The sequence below is a fragment of the Gekko japonicus genome, unplaced genomic scaffold, assembly GCF_001447785.1.
Source record: "Gekko japonicus isolate JY-2015 unplaced genomic scaffold, Gekko_japonicus_V1.1 scaffold275, whole genome shotgun sequence".
Lineage (NCBI taxonomy): Eukaryota > Metazoa > Chordata > Lepidosauria > Squamata > Gekkonidae > Gekko > Gekko japonicus.
In genome coordinates this window covers 858877-869245 of record NW_015170895.1, presented here as the reverse complement: position 1 = coordinate 869245, position 10369 = coordinate 858877, and the positions used below count along the sequence as shown (strand labels likewise).

Below are 10369 nucleotides of genomic sequence, written 5' to 3'. Positions count from 1 at the left end.
CCCCCCCCCCCCCACTTCCTCCTCTCTGAGGCTGTTTGGTGTCGTGGTGAAGTGCGCGGACTCCAATCTGGGAGAACCGTGTTTGATTCCCCCCACTCCTCCACGTGCACCTGGCTGGATGACCTTGGGCAAGCCCTAGTTCTGACAAGAGCTGTCCTTGAAAAAGAGCAGTCTCTGTCAAGAGCTCTCTCAGCCCCGCCTACCTCACAGGGTGTCTGTTGTGGGGAGGGGAAGGGAAAGGAGGTTTGTAAGCCGCTCTGAGACACTTTTGGGTAGTGAAGGGCCATGGGGTATAAACCAATGTTCCCTCTAAGCTGTGGGGTCTTGTGAGTAAAAATTGTACTTTGTGAGTTACTGGCATTAAAGTTGTGAGCGAATGATTTGGCTACTGCATAAAGTAGTTTGCTCTGGAGCTATTCTTCCTGAGCTAAGACAAAAATGTGTGAGCTGGAGCCTAAAAAACTGTGAGCTAGCTCACACTAACTCAGCTTAGAGGGAACACTGGTATAAACCCAATCTCTTCTTCTTCTTCCTTTCCGTGGCCTTCTGAGGGCTGGAGGGGCCGGGGGTCTGTCTCTAAGCACCTGGGAGCCCTTCTCCCACCGCAGCATTCCAGAATGCAAAACACTGTCCAAGGCCGGCTCAGCGTCTGATTAGCTGCACCAAGTGACACCGCTTCTTCCTGCCAGATGTCCAGTGCTATTTTTAGGAAGAGCGGCTTCTGTCTCACACAAGTGGCAAGAGAGGAGTCTAAGGAGTTGGAGGGGACTGTGTTCCTCCAGCCGGGCCTGGGCCTGTGCCGGATCACGGGGGGCCTCCTCCTGCTCGGTCCCTCCTCAAGCCAGCTGTGCCTCTTTCCCGTCCTGCCGCTCAGGGAGGGGGGCGTTGCGGTGCAAACCTTGTTTCCACACAGTGGTCATGGGTGGCCTCTGCCACGTCAGGATTCTGCTGGTTTTTTTATTGAAAACATTTATTAGCAGCCTTTCTTCCTTGGGGAACTCAAGGCAGCTTACAAACGTAAATATAAAGCACAGGACAAAATACATTAAAAACATTAAACTGAAATTTAAAATCGCTACTCAGGATTGCTACTAAGCTTAAACAAATGCCAAGGGTAATCAGTATGTTCCTGCGGCCCTAAAAGTGTTTGAGCATAAAATTGGAGCGAAGCTTCTTTATGGGGTCCTAACTAAAACCATCCAGGATTAAATAAGGGTTAACGCTCGTGCTCCGGTTTGGTGCCGTGGTGAAGTGCGCGGACTCTAATCTGGGAGAACCGGGTTTGACTCCCCCACTCCTCCACACGCAGCTGCTGGTGTGACCTTGGGTCAGTCACAAGCTCTGGCACAGCTGTTTCTATCACGGGCAGTCCTCAAAAGAACTCTTCCAGCCTCACCTGCCTCACAGGGCGTCTGGGGTGGGGAGGGAAAGGAGATTGTGAGCCACTCTGAGACGTCTTCAGGTAGTGAAGGGTGGGGTATACATCCAATCTCCTCCTCCTCCTCTTCTTCGTCGTCGTCTTCTTCTGGCCCCTTCCCCGATGAGCTCTGATGAGATACCTTCCCTGTCTCCCCTGGATGGGTCGCTCTCCCTCCTGGCCTCCAAGACAATGGCCGGGAAGGCGTTCCTTTCCATTACTTTTTAACAGGACGATGGCAGGATATCCCCCCCCCATGTGCTACAATAAGTTCACACACACACACACACACACACACCACCGAGTTCCACTGAATTCACTGCAGAATGAGAAAGCCAGGTAGTGACAGAAAGAAACTGGCCAGGTGGGGACAGCCCGTAGCAAACTAGGTGTTTTGATTCTGGTGATTTGGGCTCCCACATTGTGGCCTCTGACAAGTTTCTGCCTGCTCCCTGTCCAGTTTAGCTCCTGGACAGACTGCAGCTGCTTCACCTACCCCCCTTTTCCCCCAACCGGCGATTCCTTCCTGGCATTCTCTGCCACGATATTATTGTCACCTTTCCGGCCCCTGATGAGAAGTGGTTTTATTCATAGGCTGGGCAGAGCATTCGCTGTGGACGGACGCCTGTGTGGTGTTGTTGTCCTAAAAGGGAGGTATGGCGAGACACGCCGAGTGACGGGGAGACGATTCCCGGGCAGCTCCAATGTGACTCACCAACCCCTCCATTAAATCGAAGGTCAGTCAGAGTACATCAAGCCAAGAGCTGGCGCCAGGACCTACAGTTAACCACACAGATGCAGAGTCCCGGCTTCATTCTGGCCTGGTTCCTGCTGCTGCCGCTGCGTCACACATTCCCCAACTGGCGATAACTTGGCAAGAGCAGCACAAAATCAAAATCTCCCGCCCCCCAACCTGGGGCTCCATCCAGCATCAATTCCAGTCGTCATTCATGCCCTGCCTGGCCTCCCCCGCCCACAACCCCCCCCCTCCTAAAGGGCCCGGAATGCTCCTTCCGGAAAACGTTTTCGGCCCGGCGGGGGGGGGGGGGGGGGCACGGCAAAGCCGGCGGGCGCCTGGGCCGCTTAATCGCCTGCACTCTCCCAACCAAAGCTCCGTCTAACCTGGGGAGTCCTGTGAGCAAAAGTTCTACTTTGTGAGCTGCTGGCATTAAAGTTGTGAGCGAGCGATTTGGCTCCTGCATCAATCAGTTTGCTCCGGAGCCCTCCTCCCTGAGCTGAGGCAAAAATGTGTGAGCTGGAGGCTAAAAAACTGTGAGCCTGCTCACACTAACTCAGCTTAGAGGGAACACTGCCTCTTCCACAGGCCCGAGACTTGGGGGAGGGGGCAGGCTGGAGAGGGAGCCCGCAGGCCAGCCCCTCTGCATACACACACACACCCTTAACGCTCCGGGCTGCTCCGTCCTTGGGAGGAAACAGTCATATCTCAGTGCAAAGGAAGCCGTGGCCCTCAGTTTGCAAGACCTTGGCAAAGCGGTTACAGACAGGGTGTTGTAGCGGTCACTGGTTCATTGGGCTGCCGTAAGTCAGGATCCGGCACTTCACACACACAAGGGTCAACCACCCCTGGGACATCCCCCCCCCCCCAATACTACGCGGCCGGCGGGCGGCGGGGGGGGGGGCGGCGGGGGGGGGGGGGGGGGGGCGTGCACGCCCCTCTCCCTCCCCTCCTGCACGATTTAAAGAGCCCTCCAGCGGATCGGTGGGCTGCGCTGATCAGCTGAAGGGGCCTTTAAATCTTGCAGGAGGGGAGGGAGGGGGCACACGCTGCCCCCCTTTCATTATGGCAAAGAATGTTCCGCAGGGCCTGTAAAACGCCACTGCCGCCACCAATGAAGAACATCGGCTGCTTAAAAGGGAGGAGGCCCTGGACGCTGGAAACTGCCATCAACAGCCTAAAGGAACAGCGGGCCCTGCAAGGACACCCAAAATAACTCTGCCTAGCGCTCCCGCTATCTGCACGTTGGCCTTGAAGATGCTTTGCTGTAATTCCCCAGGCCTGGGAACTGTAACTGCTTTGGGCGCAAAATTGCTTGCTTGCTGGCAGGGTTAGGGTTTGCAGGTGGGGGGGGGGGGCTGTTTGAATATTCTATAAGTTAGTAGCCATTGTATTACAAGGCATTCTTAACACAAGCTGTATACATGTACTTTAGTTCTGCGTTACCATAATAAACACTTATCTTCTGAAGAAGCCTGGGTGTGTGGACTACCTGCCTAAGGTTCCTGACAGCCTCTTGAACTGCCCGCACTGCTCCTCCACTGGCCAACTGCCTCAGGTGCCAGCACGTTTGTACCACACGGCAGGCAGCAGCAAGCCAGGGGTGAGGGGCTGGTCAGGCAGAGTTCTAGAGGACTCACCCCCTCACCACCCCCGGGGTCATGCGCCTCACGCGCCACAGGGCTGCGCGACTCACCTGGCTCACTGTGGGGGCAGTTTTGGAGACCACACTTCTGGGTCTTCTCTGGCCGCTGCTCGTGATCGCACCGGCCACTGTCCTCTTCCGCCTCGCCAGTCTTCACGTCCACACACTTCACTTGCCTCCTCTGGACGCCTCCGCCACACGTGGCCGTGCACTGCAGGGATGGAAAGCGCTGAGCCCACCACGACACGGCCGGGCCAGAGGGCGCTTTGCCCCCATGGGCAAGGCTGCCCGGGAACTGGGCGCTGCTCGGGAGGATTCATTCCCACCAGGCGTCTGCCCCCTCCCCTCCACAGGCTGCCTCACCTGCCCCCAGGATCCCACCGTCCACTTGGTGCAGGGGTGGGTGTTGCAGAGTCTCGTGTTGTTGGGCCGGAGGGCTTCGTCGCACCTCCCGGGCTCTGGGCAGGTGACCAGGCGCTCTTGCTCTCCTCCTCCACACAGCTCGGAACACTGGCCAGAAAGAGACAGGCAGCTAAGCAAGTGGAGGAGCCTCTGCTTGGCATACAGAAGGCGCCTGGTTCAATCCCCGCCATCTCCAGTTAGGTGACTTGACAGACCTCTTTGCCTGGGACCCTGGAGAGCCGCTGCCAGTCTGAGTAGACAAGACTGACCTTGACGGACCCCGAGGGTCTGATTCTATATAGTAAATGTAAAGGTTTCCTGTGCTCGAAAGCCAGTCGAATCCAACTCTAGGGATGCGGTGCTCATCTCCGTTTCCAAGCCGAAGAGCCAGCGCTGTCCGAAGATGTTTCCGTGATCATGTGGCCGGCATGACTAGACACCGAGGCGCAGGGAACGCCGTTACCTTCCCACCGAAGTGGTACCTATTTCTATGTATCTCCTTGCAATTTCTTGCTTTCGAACTGCTAGGTTGGCAGGAGCTGGGGCCAGAGACGGGAGCTCACTCCGTCCTGTGGCACTCAGGTCTCGAACTGCTGAACTACTGACCTTCCGGTCTGCAGTTCAGCATCTTAACCACTTGGGCCACCACAGCCCCTCTGATTCTATATAAGACAACTCTATATGGTCATACGGCAGTTGACTAGGAAGATGAATGCAGAGGCTCGGATTCTCGGGGACAGCCCCCGCCGTGGCTTCCCGGGCCTCTCTCCTGTCAGCTTCCCCTAGGCAAGGACTTTCTGCTCCAGGCCATAAGGTAGCGCATCTGCAAGCCCCGTGGCTCTCTCACTCTGGGCAGGAGGCACCAACCTGACCGCAGGCTGGCCGGCCCCATTCCCTGACTTTGCCTGTGCTCCGGCCAACGATAGTCACTGTTAGACGTTTTGTGGCCACGCTGCTTTGTAAAGGAAAGGAAGGAACTTTGAAAGACCGCTCAGCCCCTTTGCAGAATCTGCCAATTACATGCAAAGAGAATTACAATCGCCTCACTCAGTTTTAGCTCCTCCTGAGCCCAGATCCTGCAGGCTTCGTTTTAGCGGAGGCTTGTCATGGGCTCCTCAGCCGGCAAGCGAAGCAGCGGATGCCCTCAGTCCCAGGAATACAGCACAATAATGCCGCATTGCAGGCTTTGGTGCTGAATCACACCGAATGGTTTTGTTTTAGAACAGTCAGAAACACAACATGGAAACATCCACGCTTGCCTTCCTGTATTTCTTTTCATTCCTGTTATTTTTAAGCCATCGTGGTTGGATCCTAGATAGAGGACCCGTCTGCCAGCATCATTCTAAGCGGCTCTGTTTTAAAGGCTTTTATGCGCTGGCTCGCTTTTTACGGGCATGTTTTCATTGATGTTATTTGTTCTTATTGGTACGGTCTGTTCTTTCTTGTTTTTACTGTTATGGCCCAAAGGTTAAGACGCTGAGCTGCAGGCCGGAAAGTCGGTAGTTCGGCAGTTTTGAGACCCTCTAGTGCCGCGTGGCGGAGTGAGCTCCCCTCTCTGGCCCCAGCTCCTGCCAACCCAGCAGTTCGAAAGCAAGAAATTGCAAGTAGATAAATAGGAGCCGCTTCAGTGGGAAGGTAACAGCGTTCCATGCGCCTTGGTGTTTAGTCATGCTGGCCACATGACCACGAAAGTGTCTTTGGACAGCGCTGGCTCTTTGGCTTGGAAATGGAGATGAGCACCACCCCCTAGAGTCAGATTCGACTGGCTTTTGAGCCAGGGAATCCCTTACCTTTACATTTATTCCACTCTTTTACTGTGAGCCTCTTCAAGCAGGTCTGGAGTGGTGGCATAATTTTTTTCTGAATAAACAAAGAGACAGCGGGGATTGGGGCTGGGGGCTCCAAGATTGGGGAAGGGAGCTACATTTCCACCCGGTGGATGCTCAGGGATATATCTACAATGTCAAAAAAGGAATCTGATATGAAGAAATGCCGCCCAACAGGCCTGGTGGAAGCTGGACAAGATAATGGCCGATTTGGTCCCATGTGGAAAGTTTTGATGCGGTGGGATGCGTCGGAGTTCCTTTTGCCTTCCACATAACAGTAAACAAGGATATTGTGGACCACAGAGTTCCAGGCCACACCTCACTCTTGGGAACCCCAGGACTCCATTGACGCTACTGAGTTATTTTGGAAATCGGGTTCTGTTCTACCAGCCACTGTTGAAGATCACTGAAACGTCTTGACGCAGTGCAGTGACCTTCTGTTTGGAGGTCAACCCACACTATGGAATGTGAACGGAATTACATATGTATGGAACTACAGAGAAGCCTACTGTTGGTTTTGAATACGTTCTTTTTGTAAAGTATGCTTAATTGTTATGAGCAGTCTGTTGGGTAAGTGTCCATATACTCTGTTGGGTATTTCAATGATTGCAGCCTACAGTTTTGAGCACATATAGTGGTGACTTGTGGATGGTCTTCCCTTGGTGGGCGTTGTTTGCGGCCAGACGCCTCTGTAACATTGCAATGATTCTGGGATTCACCGCTCTGACCTCATGTGAGTTCTTGGGCACCCTTAAGACATATGCCGGTCCCAAGCAGCTCGACTGGCACTCAAGTGCTCTGGGCTAGGCTCACAGGCACTCACCTCCCTCCAGGACGAGGTGTACCAGTCCAGGCAGTCTTGGGTCTGGCAGGGCATCTTGGCCGGGGGCTTATAGAGGACGGCCTGGCAGTGAAACGGACGAAGAGGCCGCAGGTCTCGTGTGTCGATGCAGCTGAGGTCCCGAACCTTCACGCCACTTCCGCAGGTCCTGGAGCACTGGGGGACAAACCAGGCAAAGAGTGCCGTGACGGCTGAACAAGCAGCGCCGTCCACGTGACGGATCTCAGAGTCAGTCTGCCTGCCTCGGTTCTGGTACCTGACCTCGAAGCGCCAGCCCACTGTTAGTTTGGAACCCTGGAAACATCGGATCCCACACTATCTTCCTCAGCTCAGCAGACCCCCGCTATTCACGGGGGATCCATTCCCAGGATCACCGCAGATGGTGGCGAAACCCACCACGCATGGTCGCAAGGCAACCCCATTTCCACAAAATGTAATGATACCGTGAGTAAAAGGATGGAGGGATAGGACTAAAAAAAGACTGGACCCCAAATAAGTGAAACCGCCAATCTTCAGGCGGAGAAGGGTCTGCCGTCTTGCCCACCCTGAACAGAAATCCCAAACTGGCGACGTTGCCTGTGCCGGGGAAGGAATCCAACTCCTAATTGCATGCCGCGGGTTCTCTTGAGCAATCCATTATTCTATTTTTGCTAAAGTTTTGGCCAGTGTTCAGTGTACATCTAGAAGGAGAAAGAAGGGCGGGGAAGAAGAGCTGGGAGGACAGAAGGGTTCGGACAAGGGAACAGAAGCGTCAAAAACACAAAGCCTTTCTCCATGGCCGTCTCTCAGACTGCCTACCTTGCTCCAGTTGCCAACGTGCCAGGAAGAACATGGTCTTAAGTAACACCTGCGGGCAGGGATGGGCTTCCTGGTGGCGCCGCAGTCTGCTTCCACGCCGGAGCTGCACCGCACCGTCCTCCAAATGGCACCCAGGCCACAGGTGGTCGAGCACTGGAACCAAGAAGAACCGTCAGCACCAAGGCTCCCTCCACGCTGCGGAGTCTTGTGAGCAACATTTCTACTTTGTGAGCTACTGCCATTAAAGTGGCGAGCGAGCGATTTGGCTGCTGCAGAAATTTGTTTGCTCTAGAGCCCTCCTTCCTGAGCGAAGACAAAAATCTGTGAGCCGGAGGCTAAAAAACTGTGAGCTGGCTCACACTAACTCAGCTTAGAGAGAAGATGAAGAAGAAGAGATTGGATTTATACCCCACCCTTCACTACCCAAAGGTGTCTCAGAGCGGCTTACACACTCCTTTCCCCTCCCCAGTCCCCACAACAGACACCCTGTGAGGCGGGTGGGGCTGAGAGAGCTCTGATAGAAACTGCTCTTTTTCAAGGACAGCTCTTGTCAGAACTACGGCTTGCCCAAGGTCATCCAGCCAGGTGCAAGTGGAGGAGTGGGGAATCAAACCCGGTTCTCCCAGATCAGAGTCCGCACACCTAACCACTACACCAAACTGGCTCTCAGAGAACACTGAGCAGAGAGAAGAAGAGATTGGATGTATACCCTGCCCTTCATTACCCAAGGGAGTATCAGAGTGGCTTACAAACTCCTTACCTTTTCCTTCCCCACAACAGACACCCCCTGAAGTAGGTGGGGCTGAGAGAGCTCTTGACAGAAACTGCTCTTTTTCAAGAACAGCTCTTGTCAGAACTACAACTTGCCCATGGTCATCCAGAAGGTGCAAGTGGAGGAGTGGGGAATCAAACCCGGTTCTCCCAGATCAGAGTCCGTGCACTTAACCACTGCACCAAACTGGCACCCATCCCCACTCAGTTCTACCAGAGTCAAGGGAGACAGGGTCTCATGCGAGGCCACTGACCACGAACGTCTCACCTTTCCTTTCCTAAACCCCCGTTGGCTTTTCCCAGCTTCTCCCGCCAAAGCTCTGTTAGCCTCCGAGGCCCAGAAAGACAGGCAGGGGCTCCGGAGCGAAAAGAACATCCGATCCAGTCCCCCGAGCTGCCCCTCGAAGACTCTAGCCCAGGGGTGTCGAACTCATTTGTTATGAGGGCCGGAGCTGATATAAATGAGACCTTGTTGGGCCGGGCCACGTGTGATATAAAATAGAATGCCAGGTAGCGGAGATATAAACTTTATAAAGGACACAGACAAACACAATTAAAGATTTTTTGAAAACTTTAAATAAAACATGTCTCCTGTATACGATTGAGGCAACCTGGCCAGGAAGCAAACTCTGGCTGGTTCCCTCCCTCCCTCTGGGAGGAGGAGGGGGAGGAGCCGCAGCCAGTGCTTTACCAGACTCTCTCAATCGCACAGGAGAGGCTTTGCCTATCTATCTCTCCTGTGTGACTGAGAGAGTCTGGTAAAGTCAGCTGTGATGTAGCAGCAGCAGAACTGGAAAAGGAAGCAGGAGGAAACAGCCAGGGCCTTACGGGCTGGATTGTAGCCCTTCGAGGGCCAGATCTGGCCCCCCGGGCCGCATGTTTGACACCCCTGCTCTAGAGCAGCTGGCGATGGAAGCAGGGAAGGAGAGCAAATGAGGGGGAAGCTCCCCACAAACACCTGCCGAGCAAAGAGTGGCACGAGCCACGTACCCCAAGGGAAAGCCCCGCCCGATGGCAAGAGAGTGGGTCTGCTGGACCGGGAAGGACCCGTGGTTGGGGCTGCACGTGCTTCACTTGCCTCACTCCAGTTTCCGGCTTCCCAGCGGGCCCCGGGGACGGGTGTGACGGTCGCAGACGGTGCCAAGGAGGACGCCTCCTCCCCTTCCACTTCCTGTTGCTTCTCAGTGTTGAGGCGGGGCCCAAGGACTCCGTCGCTGTCGGTGAACGTCCACTGGACGCCATTGGGCGAGTTTTTGCCCAGCACTGTGTTGCTCTTTCTGTACAGTTCTTGGTCCTTGTGGGAAGATGTGAACTTGGTGTCCAATTCCGCCTTTATTTCATTGGCCTTCTCCTGTCTTGGCGTGGGCAGCGACGGAGGGAGACGGCCGGGGGAGGTGACTTTCTGCTCCCAAACGCTGGGCTCCGTAGAGGACGGACGATCTAATGAGCTCGATGGGGAAGATCCAGGCACCTCGTTTCCACGTCCGACTGTGGCCTCCTGGTACACAGAAGTGGCCGTGGCTGGGCTTTCCTCTCTGGGCTTAACACCGCTGGGATAGAGCTGGTGGATCTGGGGACCCTCCGTGCCGGTCTGGTCCTTTTCGTTACTGCGTGAGCTCGTGATGTAATCGGGATCCTCGCTTTCCTCTCTCCTTCCCTGAGTAGTGGAAAGGCCTGGGGTGGCTTCCGCAGACGGAAAGGACTGGTGAGGGAAGAGCGGGGGCGGCCCACCCATTCCGGCAGCTGGCACCGTGACTGCACTCATCGGGACTTCCTTCGTTCCAGATGCGGGGCTGGTGTTGTGGTCACCACGGACAGCGGCTCTGCCTGTGCCGTTTGGTTCTCTGTGGCCTTCCTGTGCAACATCCAGCAAACCATTATCGGGACGACCACCTTGATCGGGAACCCCTGAGCTCCCGCCCGGATCTTGCGT

The 10369-nt window shown here is 55.0% G+C and overlaps 1 protein-coding gene across 1 annotated transcript in view; it reads right to left on the bottom strand.

The window, feature by feature from the left end:
• ADAMTS7 (ADAM metallopeptidase with thrombospondin type 1 motif 7) overlaps positions 1 to 10369 on the bottom strand; it is a 68719-nt gene that overhangs the window by 5216 nt on the left and 53134 nt on the right. The window contains exons 20-24 of the mRNA XM_015418495.1: positions 9515 to 10229; positions 7666 to 7818; positions 6850 to 7023; positions 4162 to 4308; positions 3850 to 4009 (exon numbers count right to left, since the gene is read on the bottom strand). Coding sequence (XP_015273981.1) covers positions 3850 to 4009; positions 4162 to 4308; positions 6850 to 7023; positions 7666 to 7818; positions 9515 to 10229 — 1349 coding nt within the window. The remainder of the gene's footprint in view (positions 1 to 3849; positions 4010 to 4161; positions 4309 to 6849; positions 7024 to 7665; positions 7819 to 9514; positions 10230 to 10369) is intronic.